Raw genomic sequence first — 20,776 nt, 5'->3', positions numbered from 1 at the left:
TTGTCTTGTGTATCCACAAGACTTGTGAGTGCATGACTATACACAGTCCAGGGACAAAAATGTGTTGTCTTAAAAACTTTTGTCAGTGTTGCATGTGGAGAGGTGAAGTTGACATTTGAAGACAAGTAAACGCAAGCAGAATAAACAGGCTACATTGGCTCACTCTCTGGGATGTGAGAAAGGATTATGCTACAATTTACCCTAAATTCTGCATCACTGAAAGGTGCTCCCATTCTCCAGTTAATCTCAGTTTTGCCTGGATCTCATTCACACTTTGCCCCAAGGAGGTATTTCCCCTCAATTTGGACAATGGATGGGGAACTTGAGGCCAGGGGATTGGTTGTGGCCCTCTATATCTTTCAATCTGGACTTTCCCCAGCCACATCCCTTCTCCCTAGATGACACTGCCTCCACACCCTTTTAGAGTTGTAGAATGGAAGTCCGAAATCTAGACTCTTGTGTAGGGGAAAAATACTTTTAAAAGCTATACTGCAGAAAAGCATCTGTCTTAAACACTGAACTAGCAGTGGTTCAGTTCTTTAAAACATTCTCCCTCTAATCCTCATCCCAGAGAGAATTTAAACATAGTTTTTATTGCTAAATTCAAAATGCACCTCTCTCTGTTCTCTGCATGCTGGCATCTCACAGCACCTGTGTCTCTCTCTGTGATGTAAGCAGCCCTATTAACACATTTACATAGGCAGGTGCTCAGATTTCAGACCTCTTGTTAAATCAGGAGGCTTATAGCTCCAGATGCAGTCACCACCACACCCAGTGGAAAAACACCAGTTCTGTCCCCATACAAAACAACAACAACCCACAACAAACATAGCATTATATGTGCATTAAACATATAACCAGGGCTGTTTTCAGCCAGAAGTCGCTGGAATTCTCAGGTGGGCACCACTGCCATTATAAGGGAAGAAGAAAGGCATTCATTGTGAGTTCTGGCACCTCTTTGTCTAAATAAATAGCACTGCATATAACACAGCCCTCCACTGCACACTCCTTGAGTGTTTCTGCCTAGCTGCAATGTGTCCTCGAACTCTGATAATGCTTCTTCCCTGGTCGGATGATAGAGAGGAGTGTGCAAGTAAATTCACGTATATTCTGCTCCACCAACTTTTCTTTCTGGCCTCTCCAACCAACGCATCCATCCCCTGAAAGGTTTGTCTAGCAGGGAACGCAGCTCAATGACTGAAAAGAGTTCCCCCATCCCTGCCACGCTTTTCTCAAATTGATGCCATTCCTTTCTCAAACTCATGCAGTGTATCCCCGTCTGTGGAATGCTCTCCCCAAGGAAGTTCACCTGGTGCCTTCATTACGCACCTTTAGGCACCAGGTCTGAAGCTGAAATCAAAACTTCTACCAGGTTTTGAAAGAAGCTTTAAAAGGCAAGAGGATCCCTACCATCTTTAAAATGTGCTGAACTGCAAGGATTGGGGCAAAAAAAGGGAAATGCTGTAATGGGATGCATTCAATGTAGTGCTAAACTAGAAACATACTTGTTTTGCTGTTGAAATATTTTGCAACGGTAGGATGCTGTTGTGCAAGAGAATGCATAAGCAAGATGCTGGTAACTTTGCAGTAAAAAATAGCATCACTTCCAAATACGTGCTTCAATATTACAGCTATTCAGCCATACAACTTTAGTGTGTTTTGGGTGTAAGAAGTGACTTAAAATAAAATCATCAATGTCTAATCAGCTGATACCCAGATGTTGCTCTCTCTGTTTAGATGGATGTGCAAGTAAATTCGTGTATACATTGCTCCACCAACTTTTCCTTCTGGCCTCTCCAACCAACGCATCCATCCCCTGAAAGGTTTGTCTAGCAGGGAACGCAGTTCATGGACTGAAAAGGGTTCCCCCATCCCTGCCAGACTTTTCTCAAACTCATGCAGTGTCTCCCCGTCTGTGGAATGCTCTCCCCAGGGAAGTTCACCTGGTGCCTTCATTATGCACCTTTAGGCGCCAGGCAAAAACGTTCCTTTTTAACCAGGCCTTTGCCTGATTGACATCTTATACCCTTTTAAAACGTGGCTCTTTCTTGTGGAGGGGTGTTATTGGGTTGTTGTTTTTGTTTTGGTTATATATACTGTGGTTTTTATGCTGATCTTTTCGGGTATAGGGTAGTGTGGGTGTGTATGTATGTATATGTATGTATGTATATGTATGTATATATATATATATATATATATATATATGTGTGTGTGTGTGTGTGTGTGTGTGTATTAATGGCTCTGCTCAACCATAGCTTTAAGTTCACATCATAAGGATCACGAGGCACTGAAGGAACTAGTCAGAAATCCCTGGACTGTATCCCACACAAGTCCTTACCTGCAGGCTGGGGTCATGATCTGTGATGGAGGACGAGAGGGGCCTCTCAAGTCAAAGACTGACAATATCTTATGCAATATCAAGGGGCAGGGGGGAAACTCGTGGTTTATCATCAAGCGTTCCTCCAGTTTCGGTTTCCTTTTCTGATTTCTGTGTCCGTGATGATTTCCTTTCCATGAAACGGGCAGAGTTCCTCACTTCTCCCCGAGCGCAGCTCAGAGCAGGCAGCGCCAGCCCTCGACTGGAAGACGTTGAGTTTCCTTTCCTTTTCTTTCGCTCTTCTGGACGGGGGAGTCCTCCTCCTGCTTTCTTCAGCCCCTTCCTCACAGCCCCATCTCCGCTCAGTCAAAGCAGAAAGGTAAGTCAAGGGACAGGTCGGTCTCCTCCGCAAGGAAAAGGCGCTCCGGGGGAACCGCGCTTCCCGTCTGCGCTAGACTCCCTCTCGCAAAAGAGCGACAGACTCCGGAGGGACCCCCCTTCTGCAACAGGTGGGTATTCAGATTAAATGCAGAAGAAGACCAGGGTAAATTAACCCGGGCTGGTGTTAGTCGCAAGGAACACCTAAAGCTGCGTCGAAGTGGAAAGAGGAAATCGCAACACAATTATTTCCACAGCCTGATCTAAAGCTAAGGATTCCATGATAGAGTTTCTCATTTTTGGAAACGGAATCATTCTAGATAAACGCTAGATAATGCTTAATTTTGCTTGTTTAAAAACCACATGATTTCCAAGGTCTTTAAAACATAGTTTTGTGTTGTTTGTAGTATGTCTGCTCCAGGTACTTCAGCTGAAATTTTGGAGTGGTTCAGAGCCCATAAAATGGAGATTTCTCTTGCAATTAGAGATTTGTTTCCTTTTCTCTATGGCCTACGAGACAAGAATATAATCTCTGAAGAAAATTTTAAGGTGACTATTGTATCTAACTGATGCAATTATTTTCTGGTTAAATTCCTACATTGTTAATTCATTGTAAATTTGCTGTTTTTTAATTGATTATAATTTAGTAATGATTTCTTTCTATTGTTGAGAGTGAATTTCTGTTTAATTATTATTTGTTGATACTTTGAGAGTGCTGTGTTTTATTCTAATTGATTATCACATTTTCCTTTATTTGATATAATATATTTATTTTAAGTCACATTTTTATTATGACTTCTTTGTTTTGCACTGGATTGTTATGTGTGTCCTTGTATATTTTGTTGCTTCTTCATATTGTAAACTGTCTTGTGCATAGCAATATAGAAAGATGGTATACAAATTAAAAGTGAAATGAAATGAAATAGCAGCAGCCTGGATAGCTAAGTTGGTTAGAACATGGTGCTGATAACACCAAGACTGCAGGTTTGATTCCCGCACAGGACAGCTGCATATTCATCCATTGCAGAGGCTTGGACTCAATCATTCTCAGGGTCCTTTCCAATTGCACCATTCTATAATAATAATAATAATAATAATAATAATAATAATAATAATAATAATAATTTATTATTTATACCCAGCCACTTCCCTACACAGGGCTGCCTTCAGATGTCTTCTAAAAGTTGGATAGTTGTTTATTTCCTTCACATCTGATGGGAGAGCGTTCCACAGGGTAGGCGCCACTACCGAGAAGGCCCTCTGCCTGGTTCCCTGTAAACTCACTTCTTGCAGCGAGGAAACTGCCAGAAGGCCCTTGGTACTGATTCTACAATTCCATCCAGATTGTGGCTTGTTTCTGGAAAAGTGGCCTTGAGTCTTTCTCTGCCATTGGTAAAAGGCATAGAATAGGATGTTAGTGTTCAGAGACATGTAAGCTGCGCAAGGCATTTGAACTTGGCAAAGGAGGATAAAATTACATTGCCAATTTCTGCTTCCTTTGATTGTGCTGGGATGATTATCCAAACAATCTGCTGTTAGATCTGGTGGGAAATGGGAAAGTTACTCTGTATTTTCAGTCTAAAAGATGTTTTGAAGACAGAGATTTAAAAACCCTGTATTGTTTCTTTCTAGAATTTGCTAGATTGGGTAACTGCAAATCCAAATGATATTCAAAGAGTGATATACAATGTCCTTGAGAACATTCAGGGCAATCTGTCAGCAATAGAGGAGATCTTCTGCAGCAGTAACCTGGCAGCATATCAAGACTTACAGCCACTATATGAAAGCCTAGGAAATGGTAAATCGTCTTCTCTTGGGGACTAAACCTACCAGTTGAGCCTTAAAGATATATAGCCAAAAAGAAACAAATTCATTTGGATTTGAGGAATGGTATAGTCCGTGTTTGAGCCACAAAGCCCTGTTCAAGTCTTTTCCCAGCCAAGCATTTACTGTACTTTGTTTCAGTCCTCTGCCTGCCACCACAAATGACATACTTGTGCATTAATTTATGTATTGAAAATTATTGATAGGCTGGTGTTTATTTTGAAATATAACAATGTGGTTTACAAAATAAAACCAGTTCGCCAGAATAACGATAAAACATAAACCAGCATATTCAAAGTTCAGTAAAGCTGGTCCTAAGGATCATTGCCCAGGAGTGCCTATTCAAATAGGTAAGTTTTCACCAGCCGGCAGAGCAGCTGCATTCCCCTGTAATGTGGGGGCCACAGTAGAGAAGGCCCTTCTCTGGGCCCCCATGAGATGCACATTTTCTGCATGCAGCACGACTAATAGGTCCTCTTTTGAGTTGCCGTAAGACACATCATGATTAGAAAGCTTCCAGAGATGACAGCGAGCAGGTTGTCTTCAGACTGCTGTCATTTGTTGGCAGCCCAAAATATGGGAACTGTAACCTTTGACATCTGTTTCTTTATTTCAACTTGGAAAAGGGACACAAGAGCAAAATCTGGATTTCCAGGGCACAACACTGCCCGTAACCTGTGGAACAGCAAAAGGCATTTTACATACGGATATATTTGCAACAGGTAATCATTTGGAAGAGTAAATGTATAATTACATCTGTTTAAGGAATGTGATACCAACAGCAAATTTAAAAAATGGTTTTTGCATATATGTGTGGTGTTGGGAGGAGGATGCATCGATGTGGGTGGTCTGTGAGTATTTTTTATTTTCTGGGAATACTTCTAATACTAATATCCTATAAAGCTCTTTAATTATATTCCACTGTATCCTGTGAACCTGGGCAAGCCTAAAATAATTCCATCAGTACCACAATGGTGCAATCAGTGCTTTTGAAATCTTTCCCTATTTATTAATGCATGATTAAATAATTTTATTTAGCTTAAATGTTTTGTTTTTGTAACAGAACAGTGCCATGTTGATTTTCTTTATCATTAATGCATTAATCTACATTTATACATGGCAGTTATCACAACCCATAAATCTGAATGAAAAGTAATTGGCGATTGCTCCCATTTTTTCAAAAAATATAGAAACAATTTATTGTGACCGTGTACAAGAGGGACAGGGAGGAAAGCAGGTGGCAGGGAGTCTAGCTGAGGTGATGGGCTGGTTCATTCTGAGGGGCCCTGAAGATTGGCATTAGCCGTGATCAGCTTGAAGTTTATTTTCACCTTCCACACCACCATCTCTGCTTCTTTCTCTCTTCAGTGAAGTCTGCTGAATGGGATAGGTCAGGCATAGGCAACCTCGGTGTGCCAGATGTTTTGGGACTACATTTCCCATCATCCCTGACCACCAGTCCTGTTTACTAGGGATCATGGGAGTGGTAGTACTAAAATATCTGGCAGGCTGAGGTTGCCTATGCCTGGTATAGGTGCATAACATTAATGAGCCTGTTCTCTTTGTCAAAGGAGTTTCAAGAAAAAGTATTGAGGGTTCCAATGGAGAGTGGTTCACACCATCACAATTTGAGATTGAAGGAGGACGTAAACAATGGAAATCGTGGAGGAGAAGTATCCAATGTGGGAAGACTTCATTAGACACATTAATAAAGGTATGTAGTTCACTTGTAATACCCATAATTTTAATGCCTCATTTTCTTACTTGCAACTCCAAAGGAATTTCAGAAGATTAAGGCTTTACAGATAAAAATCCACATATTTTATTCTTAAAATGAGTATTTATTTTTAAGCTGCCTTGAGTCCCCTAGGGGAAAAGGTGGGAGATAAATAGATAGATTCATAATGATAGCTTCAAATTCTATATAACTGGAGTTACCTTCATAACATCCTCACGCAATAAAGAGGGAGGAGAATAAAGCAAGAGGAACAGATGGAGCTTGGGTGCTTCATCAAATACCACAAATTGTACTTTCCCTGACTATCTGTTATCCCAACCCCACCCTTGCTGACGGGAGGCGTGCAAGGTAGCTTCCTTGTACCTGACAGGAATACTTCGAATGACAGTGAGGTCAGAGGAAAATGAATTGCCATTTGTTCCAATTCAACCCCAAGCAGCAGGTTTTCCCTGGGGAAAGCGGTGGGACAAATAAGTGTGGATGAGCCCTTAGTAATAGAGTGGTACCTTTTAAAAAAATAATAATAATTTTTTATTAACCGGCCAATCAAATCAAATTAAATCACATCACATAAATTCCGAATTACTAAGCCGAATTTTAAATTTTTGTTGGGGGGACCCATATTTCAAGATCCGAAGGGGGATTCTGATCATCTTCTTGCTACTGCGTTAATGTCCAAATCAATCCAAATCAGTCCAAACAGAGTTCATAATTCTATTCAGCCTTATCTTGCTGTTTCCACATCACATCTTGTTCATATATTTTCTCTTTTTCTTTATGATCTCTTCTGATAGTCTCCTTAAGCCGATAAACACCAATAATAATCCTGTGTGAATTTTTCCGTTCTTCCAATCCTCAAATCGAGATGGTTTCCATATATCATCACCTTCATAGATAACATCGCTCTTTCCATAATTAATCTCGCAAAACTGTCGCTCTTAAGTCCCTCTGAGGAGTTTCACCCACAATATAAAAACAGCTCTATTTCTTTATTTCTCCTCCCAGACTCAAGTCCTCCAACAGAACTTCCCAATATAGCGACGGCATTTTTAACTGCATCATTCCAAAGCTCTTATACATTCCATGCTCTTCTTAAAACATGTTTTGGTTCGAAAGTTTATCTCCACACAGCCTTAAATCCACAGCTTAAGTCCTTAAAATGACATTTCTGACTCGTGAGGGGAGGGGATTCTTATTTAATCACATAAGGAAAGAAAGGAAAGTTCCCCCCCTCCCCCATCAGTCATTTGCCATACCGTGTCTTGGCGTATCTTCTCATGATTTAATCTTGTCTTGTTTTATCAGAGATCTCTTCTGTTAGCAGTCTTTACTCCCCCTCCTTCCTTGAAATATGTGCATTCCTTCATCCAAATTGTTTCTTTTGAAGTTCTTGCAGCTAGTGGCGCGAATCAGGGACGGCGTCCAGGAGCACCGGAATCCCACAGGAGGGCTTTGTGCCTAGTGCCCCCATCCCCACAAATTCAGGGGTGGTATAGGGCACAGCAGGCAAGGCAGTCCCCCCCACCATACTGGGGGGGGTAGGGAGGCTAATTACTCCCATCATAGCCTCCAAATTACCTCGTGTGGGTTGGAGAGATGTTATTGTCAGTCATCTTCCGATGCGCCCCCTAGTGGCCCCCAGTAATAGAGTGGTACCTTGGGTTACATACGCTTCAGGTTACATATGCTTCAGGTTACAGACTCCGCTAACCCAGAAATAGTACCTCGGGTTAAGAACTTTGCTTCAGGATGGGAACAGAAATCGTGCAGCGGTGGCACGGTGGCAGCAGGAGGCCCCATTAGCTGAAGTGGTGCTTCAGATTAAGAACAGTTTCGGGTTAAGTACGGACCTCCGGAACGAATTAAGTACTTAACCCGAGGTACCACTGTACTGAGTCAATTAATATCTGCAGTGGGCTAAGAAACCACTGTTTTTCTTCAGGCTCAAATGAACGTAATTCAGTAGTTTCACATCGGAACCAACTTTTACATATCATTGTTCATGCATGGCAACTTTAAGGTTAGCATCAGAATGTCCCAGCGGAATGAAATATTCTCCTACTCTATTTTAAACATATATCTGTAAGAAGGCGTCTAATTTCTTATGAGTTCACTTCCTAAATTCAGGTGATGTTTTGTAATTCTGATTGTGCCTCACAGTAAACCTAATAGTTGTGATGTTTATTTCAGAGCGGACAGCTACCTAAGCCACCACAAAATTCCAACAGGACAACAACGATGGTAAACATTTCCTTAACAGTTTTACTAGATTTGAACTAGCATATGCACAGTTTATTTATTCACTTATGTATTTAGATATTTCCTATCTTCCCCTCACCCAAAATGGTTGTACCACAGTTTACATCTAAATAAGGCAATACAAAACATAATATATAACAAAGAAAAACAAAAACGAGAGAGAGGAAGCTTCATGTGTGAGTGAGATTTGCAATTCAATAGGCATTGTGGTGGAAGGCTCTTTGTCCAGCTTGCTTGCCCCACAAAATGATGGTGGCACACATGAAGGACAAAATCTAGTGCCAATGATGACAACGATGGCTCAATCCCTTAGCCAATGATTTTTTTTACAAAACTCTTACAGTATTGAAACAAGACACAAGAGTGCAATCTTAGTCAAAGGCAGGGATCCTGCTCACAGTTTCTTTGAAATTCCCACTACAACTGCTCACACTGCCAAGGTAGTAAGCTATGCTTTAAGCTAAGTAATGGGGTACCTTTCTGGCCATTTTTATCTGGCCTCTCCATGTGGGCCAACTTTGGCAGGTAGATGAGACAATCCACATGGCGCCATTATGTCACAACATGATTGGCAGGCGGGGTGTCTCATCCTTGAATTGAGTTCCCAAGTGCTCAAAAACCAGCTGGTAGTTGTGTGCTTGGCAACCAAGCTTAGCTACTAGTGTAGGTAGCCAGAGGCATGGGCGATGGTGGTCTGTGCCAGGTAGTGGCGGCGGGGGGTATCTGTAGGGTGGCACATGGGTCTGTAGGGCAGCACGATGTCTTGGGATTCTGGGTGGCAGGGGAGCCTGTGGGTGACAAGGTAATTCCTAGGTGTTTTGAGTGGAGCCACTTCCCTTCCCTGAAATTGGCGGCTGCCCTAAAAAACGCTGAACAACTCTGGTCTGCCCCAAGCCCTGGTGGGAGTTGCTACATTGCTGAGTGCAAGCAATGTTGCCAGTCCTGTGCTCAGAATGGGCATCTAGTGAAAGAAGCAGAGAAAGAAGCCTGTATTTTGCAGACATTGGAAGTAAATGGGGCTGCCCCACCTATATGGTATATGGGGCTTTTCTATATATTTCCAAATGACACTCAGCATTCTGTAATTGATGTTCATGTTTAGTCCTGACTGAGCTGATTTGGGGAGGTTTTGATCCTTTAGGGTTGTTCCCTAAATATTGTTTGCACTGCTGCAAATCCCAGGTTTTCCTAAACATGGTGATGACTTCCTCTTGTTTCCCAGTGTCCATGTTTTGGCACTCACTACCTGAGTTCGCTCTCCCCTAGGAGATATGGGAGCCATCAAGGTCAACTCTATGGTAGCAGTCCAAATAAGGTTGGGGGAAAGTTGGATCAAGAAAATGCAGAATTCCCTGATAAAATAAGCTCAGTTTCACATATGCAACTTATAAAAGGAATAAAACAAAAACAGGTGAAAGAGGAATTATCTTTATTCAGAAGCTGAAAAGTCAGTCATGGCCAGTGAGTAATTCTACAAGGGCACCTTATCTAAATACCCTCTCTGCTTATTATAAAGATAAAGGGACCCCTGACCATTAGGTCCAGTCATGACCAACTCTGGGGTTGTGCGCTCATCTCGCTTTATTGGCCGAGGAAGCTGGCGTTTGTCCGCAGACAGCTTCCGGGTCATGTGGCCAGCATGACTAAGCCACTTCTGGCGAACCAGAGCAGCACATGGAAACGCCGTTTACCTCCTCGCTGGAGCAGTACCTACTTATCTACTTGCACTTTGACTTGCACTTTTGAACTGCTAGGTTGGCAGAAGCTGGGACCGAGCAACAGGAGCTCCCCCCGTCACAGGGATTTGAACTGCCGACCTTCTGATCGGCAAGTCCTAGGCTCCGTGGTTTAACCCACAGCGCCACCCGTGTCCACTGCTTATTATAGGGCCCAGTAAATGTTACCTGTGTTGGCTTCCTGCCAAAAATGTTGGGGGAAGGTTTGATCAAGAAAATGAAGAATGTCCTGATAAAATAAGCTCAGCTTCACATATGAATAAAATATAAACATATGACTAAAATAAAATAAATAAATAAAACAGGGGCAGAACCTGAAAAGTCAGTCATGGCCATTTATTAGTGTTACCAGTGGTAGTCTAATCAACAGTGAGTCAACAGTGAGTAATTTTACAAGGGAACCTTATATGAACACTCTCTCTGCTTACCTTTTAGGGTCCAATAAATGTTACTTGTGTTAGCTTCCTGCTCTTCAGATTGTCACATAAGTACTAAACCAAGAAAATAGGAAGATGCTGAGTATATATATCAAACTGAATATATTTAAAGAAAACTACCAAAGGTTATTTGTTGCATCAAAAATAACATTTTATTTTTTTAAAAATCCTATTTTCCACACAATTGTTTATTTTGATAATGATGATGTGTCTGCCAGCTGAATATCCTTTTAAACCACAATTTGGGGCTTTTGCCCTCACAAGGTGGTGTACAAGGAACACCACATATTAAAACTCACCCCCCCCACGCATTCTGATAAATTTATTTTTTACAGTCACTGTTTTTTCCTCTTTAGTCTGAACATGATGATGTATGTATTGTGTGTAAGAAAGAAGATTCACTGATATGCTGCAGTTCATGCCCCACATGCTTTCATGAAGATTGCCATATTCCGAAAATATCTGCTGAGAAAAGGTAGTTTCTCCACCTCAATTTCTGTATTAAGCTGATCTATGAAATAACAACATCAATATCTTACAACTAAAGCATCTGCTTCATTTGCTAAGTAGTGCAAAGTCACACAACATGAATTGTAGCCCATGACTCAGGCTAAAACTGCATCTATTTGAAGCCCAACAATAACTTGTTAAGCTCTAGGCATCTCAACTGTGGACATCTGAATTAATGTTGGCAGTAGTGTGGTTTGCATTTCACTCCAGTTTTCATATTATTCTCATGTGGAGTTAAGGTGCAAGTCTGTATACGGAAAGCCACACAGATTAAAACATCTTGTAACAGGTTAATGAATATTAGCTAAGATAAACAAAACTATAACAGTAGTTTTCAGTAATATGTTATAGCCAACTGCGTAGCATTACTTTCTTTTATAGAACACCTAGTTCCCATTGGTGCTTAATAAGAATGATTATTATGACTAACCAGGGCTGGCCCTCCCATGAGGCAAGGTGAGGCAACTCCCAAGGGGCCAAGCTGCCTTTGTGCCCCCCCAATAAAAGATGAGGGAGCTGGGCACCCCAAACGTTGATGGGCATTGCCATTCAGATGGTGTGGGTGCACTGAATCATGTGTTTGATTAGGCGGACCGGGGCTTGCCTCCTCCCCCCCCCCATATTTTATTCAATTTGGCCTACAGCAGGATCCACAGGGGCAGCTGATCTGGCTTTAAAGGAATGAAGGCTGGTTATTATGTCCCCTTCGCAGCCTACCCTGTACCACCTCCACGGCAGTCAGTGAATAGGAGATGCTGCTATTCTCCTCCCAAACCTAGGGAGGAAATGGCAGGGTCTGCCCTTTGGGGTCTGCTGGGGTCTGCACCCACCTGTCATGAGTCAGAGTGAGCCCCTTTCCCCCTGCCCCATGACAGCGTTTGATTTCGGCTTCAACCAACAGGTAAGATTGATTTCCTTTGATTCCTATCAGGTATTCTATTTCAAGCATCAGGTACGGTTGATTTGATTCCCTCCTAGTTCCCAATGTAGATATTCACTCACCCCTCAGGTGCCAAGATGTATTGGACTGGTCCTGTGACTAAGGCCTTTTCTTCTTATTGGTTCTGATGCTTATTCAGCCAAGGATCTGTTATCCTATGTCTTTTTGTCTGAAAGCATTGTCTATTTAAGAATGACCTGGTTGTATGGCAAACTTGCAGAATTAATCATAAAACATTATAATCAACAGCTACCAGTGTGGCAGTATTAAATGCAAATTGCATTCATTGGTATTATCACACTTTGTTCTGCTTTCCAGAAATAGGTGGAAATGCACCTTTTGCCAATGCCCCAAACCAGCAAGCGAACGTCACCGTGAAGAGCACCTGGTTCTGAAATGCAAGATGCGTGGCAAGACAATTGTGGTGAGCTACATCAACCTTTTTCTATTTCAGTTAAATGACGGGAAACATAGCAAAAATCGGGCTGTGACATTAATTGCTTAAAAATCTGGGATGATCAAAACCTTGTTTCCCATTCATTAAGCCTTAGAGGAAACTGCTATCAAATATATATAACTCAAGGTGTTAACACTAGCATAAAAGCCCTAAGTGGCTTAGGAACCAAACATCTAAAAGACCGTCTGTCAGGGTTTATGGGTTCAGAGTCAATCCAAGTCCCCCAACAGGTAAACCCAACAGAGACTCCATCTCCTCAGAGTATTGCGGAAGGATGATGTCAATCAACATTTGATGATCTCCTTCTACCTGCCAACAATAGAAAGTGTCCTTTCATACTGCATCATGCTGTGGTACGCTGGTTTGACATCAACTGATAGGAAGTGCCTACAGAGGGTGGTGAATACAGCATAAGATATTATGGGCTGTCCTGTGAATCCGCTGGATGAAATAGTGGAAGAATGTTGCCTCAGGAGAGTGAGGAAAATTCTCAGGGATGATTTACACCCTGGCCAGCACTTTCTTGATCTCCTGCCCTCAGGCAGAAGATATAGAAGCATGATTGGTAGCAACAACAGGGTAAAGAACAGCTTCTATCCGTGGGCTGTTAGGCTGCTGAATGAAAAGATAACAACAAGGCAACTGACTTTCAGGTTTGGTGGGTGTGCATCAGTAAACGAGGGGAATTAAGACTAAGAGAGCTGAGTGGGGGGTGCTTGTATAATCTCACTGTATACAAGTTGTACAAGTGACAATAAAGTATTTCAATGGTGCTACCACCCCCTTCTTACAGAGGATGCCTGTGGCTCACTGAGATTCCAAAAAGTGACAGCTAAATCACCACTTTCTACTGCCTGAAGCCCCCAGCAAAATGAAACACTTACACCAGAGGTTTTCAACCTTTTTGGGTCCATGGCTCCCTTGACCAACTATACTCTTTCTGTGGCACCCCTGTGGGGCTCAGGAGCCCAGTTATGTCACCCCTTGCCTGCAGAGCCAGCAGCATCTCATCCTTTTTCAAACACCCTCCCTTCTGGAGGGGTCTCTCAGTCTCCTCTCCCTTCTCCTTGGGAGTCCTCCGGGCAGCCACTGCTGCCACTCCTGATCTCTGAGCTGCCCCCCGCCTCAAAGAGAGGTGCCTCCTCACACTGCCCCACAGGGGCCTGGGAAGCCCCCCCCCCCGCAGGCAGCCCCAAAGGCACCATTTGCCTGAGGAGCTTGCAGCCAGGGCTGCTGCAACAAACAGCTGCACAAGCCTTTGGGAGGCAGAGACACAAGAGGGCATCAGAGGAAGGGAGGGAAGGGAAGAGGGACAGAGGCCAGTGTTGCCCAGCACATTGACTGAAAACCACTGGCTTACACAAAAGCCAGATGTGACTAAAGAGATCTGAGGCACTGGGTTTTGACCAAGGCAAGGCTCCAAATCAACACAGAAAAGTACATAATATTTATTTAAGATTACTAAATAGCAGCAATACGGACCAACATCGCTAGCTTTGCTTATCAAAGTTATTGTTACTGCTCTATTAAAAAACAAATATGATGGGCTTGCTAGAAAAGAGGGTCTTGGAAATCTTGGTTTTAGCACCATCCTGAAATAGTTGGTCATGTGCTCTTTCAGTGTTGATATTACAGTGGTACCTCGGATTAAGTACTTAATTCGTTCCAGAGGTCTGTTCTTAACCTGAAACTGTTCTTAACCTGAAGCACCACTTTAGCTAATGGGGCCTCCCTCTGCTGCTGCGCCGCCAGAGCACAATTTCTGTTCTCATCCTGAAGCAATGTTCTTAACCTGAGGTAATATTTCTGGGTTAGCGGAGTCTGTAACCTGAAGCGTATGTAACCTGAAGCGTATGTAACCCGAGGTACCACTGTATTGCTTTTACCAAAGTTCTAAAGAAAAACATGCATCAGAATAAAATAAAATTCAAATTTTATGTTAAATTTTGTTTTGTACATATGCACATTTAATCACTAAGCAAGTAAAGCCTGAACTAAGCAAGTAAAGCCTGATGATTAATTACAATTTCTTAATTGATAACTAAAGTCTCATTACCAAGGAAACATTATATTGGTTGTGATATATATTAAGGACACTTCTTTGAATACAAATTTCATTGAAATTTCTGGGAGTTGTTTCCAAGTAAATATAACACATGCATATTTATTGGCATGGGATCCTTATTTTATCTGAGTCCCCTTAAAAATCTGTTCCTTTTGTTTTATAGAAATGCGAGTTCCTGCTTTTGAGGATCTGGTGTCAGCCTAAAAGTTTTCTTTTTGTTGACAATCTAGCTACAGTAAGTCTTGTTGACTACAATATTTGGGACATTGATGCAGAAATGGTTCTTTAAAATGTTACAAGTGCTTGAGTTGAAATTGCAGGAAATTCTACAAATATTCTTTCCTGATGTGCTGATTTAACAGATACAAAATTGTAATTCCGTCATAAAGAGACCCATGCGGCTCAAGCGCATAGCAGAGAAGTTGCATAAAGAAAAGTACAACACAGTGGGAGATTTCGTAAGAGATATGCGCCTGATGTTCAAAAATTTCCAGAAGTTTTATAAGGTGAGCTCCAGTCTCTCTTTCCCCTACAGTTCCTTTCCAGTACATTTTAAAGATGCAGGAGTGAGTAGAGGAAGTAAAGTTATATTTCCATTCTAATTGAAATAAAAAACAAAATAATCAGGGTGGGGAAAAGCGAAAGGTGATTTAGTCCATTTTCCATTTCTTCCTCCCTCACACATACTCACAACCTCTCTCACAATGATCACAGTGTCTCATAGTCAGGAATCCAGTAAGTTTCCAAGCACAATTCAAAGTGTTGGTGCTGACCTTTAAAGCCCTAAACGGCCTCAGTCCTGTATACCTGAAAGAGCGTTTCCACTCCCATCGTTTAGCCTGGACACTGAGATCCAGCGCCAAGGGCCTTCTGGCGGTTCCCTCATTGTGAGAAGTGAGGTTACAGGGAACCAGAAAGAGGGCCTTCTCGGTAGTGGCACCCGCCCTGTGGAACACCCTCCCTTCAGATGTGAAGGAAATAAGCGGCTATCTTCTCTTTAAAAGACATCTGAAGGCAGCCCTGTTTAGGGAAGTTTCTAATATTTAACACTGCATTGTTTTTAACACTCGATTGGGAGCCATTCAGAGTGGCTGGGGAAACTCAGGCAGATGGGCGGGGTATAAATTAATTATTATTATTATTATTCTCATGCATTTCCCAATAATCCCACCTGGCAGTGGCGGAGCAAGCCTATCGGGCGCCCAGGGTGGCGCAAGCTGGAGCAGGACACTCCTCAGAGCCTCTGAGGAGTCTGCCTGCCTCCTCTCACTCAGCCGCCCTACAGCTGAGAGGGAGGCAGCGGGCGGACTGTTTGGGCAGGGCCTGCGGGCGCTCAAGCCACTGCGTCACTCCCAGGAGAGATGAGTGGCTTGGGCATGCTGCAGGCCCCACAGTGAGTGCCGCCCGGCATTTTGTCACCCCCCAGTGGTGACACCCGGGGCGGCCTGCCCCCACCGCACTCCCATTCCTCCACCACTGCCACCTGGAACCCCTTTTGTCTTTAAAAGCTTGGTGGATGTCTGTGGTTATTACAGTAAAGGTAACTCGTAACTTGTGTGCATTAAGCTTTATGTACTTGATAACAAATAATACAAAGAAATTAATAGGAGGTGGGCATCTGGGAGGAGATACTTTGGTACAGTGGCGTAGCGTGGGTTGTCAGCACCCGGGGCAAGGCAAGTAATTTGCGCCCCCTAACCCGTGGATTTTAGCACTCGAGTGCGAGCGTGCGCCCCCCAGATGTTGCGCCCGGGTCCCCCTGCACCCCCCCACGCTACGCCACTGGGGCTGGGGGCGAGCGAAGGAGCCAAGGACCCCCCCCCCAAAGGCTCAGCAGGAATTTATTAAATTTATTATTTGCGGAGCCCCCGCGGGCCGAAGCAGCCAAAGCCCCCTCCCCGCCCCCTCCTCTCCTTGGGCTGTAGGTGGAGCTCCAGATCCGGGCTTGGCGAGCGCCTCTCCTACTCCCGGCCGGTCCGGGGGCTTCCAGCTGTGCTCCGTCCTCGCCCCCCCCCCCCCGCGGCTGAGACTTGCGCTGAGAGCCGGAGCCAGCGGCGCCCCCTTCCGCTGGGAGACCCTCGCCCGCCCGCCGGCTTCCTCTCGGAGGATTTTGGGGAGCGCAGGGCGCGGCGAGGCCCCTCGGAGCTCTCCTCCCTCCCAGTCGGCAGAAGCAGCCGCCGCCTGTGGCTGGGCCGAGGGGATGGCGGCGGGGTGTGGAGGCTGCCCGTGCCCGGCCAGGTGTCGGTGGCGCTACGCCACTGGATGTTTGGAAAGAAATCAGTGTCTACATGTATTCACAATCTCCATGTGTTGTTGTTTTTTAATCACTATATGGTGTTTCTCCCTTGCTCCCCTCTAGTTAGTTATTTATCCTCCCAAGCACTTCAAGTTGGCATGCATGGTTCTCCCACGCACACAGCCTGCCCTTGAAGTAGGTTAGGTTTAGCGACTGAGGCTCTGTGTACCATACATGTAAAGAACATGGCTTCCTCCCCCAAAGCATCCTGGGGACACAGAGCGACCCCCTCACAGAGCGATCCTTCCCAGAACCCGGCGATTTATATCCCTGTACACGTCTGGCGTCAGGCATGCAACTATCTTTTAACATTTATTTTTTTTAAGCACTCGCACTCGCACCCATGCACTTGCTGTCTCTCACACACAAAATTCCTCTCTCCCTCTTTTCACATTCTCTTTGCCAGTTTCAACACACATGCTCTATGTGTGTCTGTGTGTGAGAGAGAGCGAGAGCATGCATGTGCATTGATTATGCTTTCATTTCACAACATACAGAAACACATATTTGTAGTGTCCCATCTCATTTTTCTCTCTCTCTCTCTCTCTCTCTCTCTCTCTCTCTCTCACACACACACACACACACACACGCACACGCTCACACCTGCCCTGCTTCAAGCACACACTTCCTCTCTCACACTCACACACTTGTGCTGCCCCCCCCGCTCCTTTTCCGCCTGCCTCTTTCTCACCCCCCAACCCCATCCCTGCTCCAAGCCCCCAACTTTGCTGACTCAGCCTATGTCAGCCTTGCGCTGCTGCTGCCTCTCCTGCGCGCTCCCTCGCCACCCTGTTTCCACAAGGCACCCCCTTGGCATGTAAACAACATGCTTCGCAACGGCGGCGCCTCGCTCACACACACTTCCTGCTGCCTCGCCCGCTGCCCAGCCTCTCACTCTCCTTTTTCCGCCTGCGCTGCTTTGCAAAAGCAGGAGAAGCCACTCCAGCAGCACAAACCATCCCTGCTTCTGCTTACACACACAGCGTCGGCGCTGCTGCAGCGGCTGCTCCTCCTGCGAGCAGGGAGTGGAGCGCAGCCGCAGCGGCGGCGGGGGGCGTGCACGCGCTAGGGCGCAAGGCTGGCAGCGGCGGTGGGGAGCCCAGCAGAGGAAGGAACTTGTCCCTTCCCTCTGGACTCGCGCCCCCCCCCAGATGTTGCGCCCGGTGCCGCCGGCACCCCTGGCACCCCCCACGTTACGCCACTGCTTTGGTAATCCCACCAGGGACGCGGACTTATAAAAAATATTGGGGGGGCCCGGGAAAGCTCATGGAGTCGGCGCCTATGAATCCCACCTGCCATTGAACACAATGTGTTTTGACTATACACGATTTTGGCTTTACGCTCTATCCTCAGAATGTAACCCTGGTGTAAACTGAGAGTCATCTGTATAAATAACTGAGAATCTACTATTTCATTGCACTGGTGCATAAGTTGCCAACAAGAACCTGAATTGTCTAGTAGAGCAGGGCAACAGAAATATTTAAATACATAGCTTCCCTTGTTTTAAGTGTTTTGAAGCAAAATGGTAAAATTTAAACAAATAAAGCAACAAGCTCCACACATATCAAAGTGAACATTTTAAATTTTTTTCCTAGGGCAGTGACATGGTGGAATATGGAAGAGAACTGCAAGCTGAATTTGAAAACAGATTTCGGGAAGTGTTTTCTATTCCGTAACAAATTTCTTAAATTCATCGGTTTTCAGACATGTGAGCCAGTTTCTCAGCTAACCAACTTTCCATGCATTATGTAAAAATTGGATTTCTGTATAAGTAATACTTCATGCCAAATTTTAAAAATGGTGCTTTATATATGTATAACTTAATTTTTATTACTCAGGAGGATACATAATGCTACCTGCATTCTTTAGGATTTAGAAATTGAACTGCCATGGGGATTTTAGGTGGGTTTGCAGGAAGTACAGGAAAAATGTATTCTATGTATTCAAATTATTTGCCTAAAGTGTCAGATTTATAACATGGCCATAGCAATGGTTTCTTCCATTTCCTTAGCTTAATCCAGCGCTTTTTTCCCTTTAAAAATGTTTAGGGGTACTCTCATTTTCCTACTCTTATTGAAACACTGCCCCTGAATGAGGCCAAACTTAGATTCACAAAATGTTTAGGGGTATGGATACCCCTGTGTCCCCCCAGAAAAAATGCACTGGCTTAATCTCACCCTCTCCCCACAACCACCAGCTGTGGACAAGGTGAGAAAAGCAGGTCCAGAGGTTCCAGCTGTTGCAAAACATTGCAGCTAGTGCTAGATTGTTGAGGGAAATAGATTATCTCCCCCAATAACTGCAGTGCTCAAAAGTCTGCAGTGGCTGTCCATATGCTAGCAGGCCAGGATCAATATTCTTATAATGCAGGCATCCCCCTCACTTATGTGTGTGCCACTCACACGTGACCTTGTATATGTGTGGTGCTGGGATATAATATAAATGGAATCGTGCCAGGAAAGGATGGGAGAGAGCTGGAGAGTCCTCGTGGCTCACCAGGAGACTCTCTCAAACCCTGAAGAGGACATAAGTGAAGGCGGAGGAAGTCCCAAAGAGTGTTAAGATGTGGAGCTTTGTTTAGGCTACCTAACAGCAGCTGCCTCCAGCCTCCAACCTATCCTCCAGTCTCCAGCCAGTCCCAACTCTAGTTGAAGAGAGAGAGATGTAGGAATAACAAAGGACGACAGGAGGTTGGATGCAGGTGAGCTGTGCAGAAGCACGCTGACAAGCATGCTTCAAGACAAGCTGCCGGCTAGCTCTGTGGAGGCTCCTTTTATTAGCACAATATGCAAAACCAGTCAGATACATTTTGGACTGTGACCTTTACACATCTTCCAATCCTGAGATCGAGGGGTGGTACAAAGTTATTTTGGCACTTGTTTCCACCACATCATTTTCCGAAGGAGACAAAGGTCACAGACAGGGCACAGCAGACCACTAAAAGAGCAAAGGTTAGATAGAGGGCATAATGTTCAGACAGCTGTGGCTTTGTCTGCGGATGGAAGTGTGCTCCACACCCGAAGGTCACACAATCAGACAGCTGAGGCCTGTCTGTAGGTGGAAGTGTATTCCACACCTGGCAATCATTTCTTCAAGAGAAAGAGAGAGAGCATGAGAGCAGGGGGGAAATAGACTCAACAACTTTCGGCTCAACAATTTGGGGTTTTCCTTAAAAAAAACTCAACAGCTTTAGGGGTGTCCAGATTTTTACTCCTTGAAATATGGCAACCCTAACTGCACGAGGGCCCAGAACATAACCTCCACATAAGTGGGGTGAAACCTAAAATTTACAAGGCCCTTAACAATTTGGGTTCAGGATACCTCAAGGACCACCTAATCCCTTATATCTCTGCCTGATCAGTGTGGTCTTCAGGAGTCACTGTTAATGGCATGGCGCAGATGCATGGCTTGGATTCGCTAGCACATGTGCATTTTGTATTCTGGGTCCAATTTTATGGAACTCCCTTTCAGCTGAGGTCAGACAACCTCCCCTCTCTTGAACTTCCAGAGCATACTGCATTTCTATTAAAAAAAAAATCCAGTGGGTGTATCAATGTACATGAAACTAAGTAAGAGAGTTAGGACAGCAGGCAGAGAGAGAGACTTAGTGATAGAGGGAAGGCAGAAGTTAAGGGAACAGCTACCAGAAAGCGATTCAGCACAGAAAGTATAGAGAGAGCAGGAGGGTCAGAGACTTAGGAGTTAAAGCTTGCTTAAATAAAGGTTTTTTGTTTTGTTTTATAGTACCCCTGCCTGATTCTTAGTGATAATTAACACCACTTGAAACAGTGGGCAATTTAACTGAAGTTTCAATTATAA

The 20,776-nt window shown here is 44.2% G+C and overlaps 1 protein-coding gene across 1 annotated transcript; it reads left to right on the top strand.

Annotated features, from left to right (window-relative positions):
* Positions 1–2,406: 2,406 nt before the first annotated feature.
* LOC308585635 (nuclear body protein SP140-like protein) lies at positions 2,407–19,850 on the top strand. Its single transcript, XM_081191404.1, has 11 exons — positions 2,407–2,696; positions 3,103–3,244; positions 4,328–4,493; positions 5,146–5,241; positions 6,091–6,233; positions 8,448–8,498; positions 11,046–11,164; positions 12,458–12,563; positions 14,825–14,896; positions 15,024–15,167; positions 18,553–19,850. The coding sequence occupies exons 2-11, from the start codon at positions 3,104–3,106 to the stop codon at positions 18,631–18,633; spliced, it is 1,119 nt and encodes a 372-aa protein (XP_081047530.1). The 5' UTR covers positions 2,407–2,696; position 3,103; the 3' UTR covers positions 18,634–19,850.
* The last annotated feature ends 926 nt before the right edge of the window (positions 19,851–20,776 follow it).

The sequence above is a fragment of the Podarcis bocagei genome (genome assembly GCF_964188305.1).
Source record: "Podarcis bocagei genome assembly, chromosome: 4".
Lineage (NCBI taxonomy): Eukaryota > Metazoa > Chordata > Lepidosauria > Squamata > Lacertidae > Podarcis > Podarcis bocagei.
The sequence above is the reverse complement of the archived record's forward strand: the minus strand, read 5'-3'. Positions and strand labels throughout refer to the sequence as shown.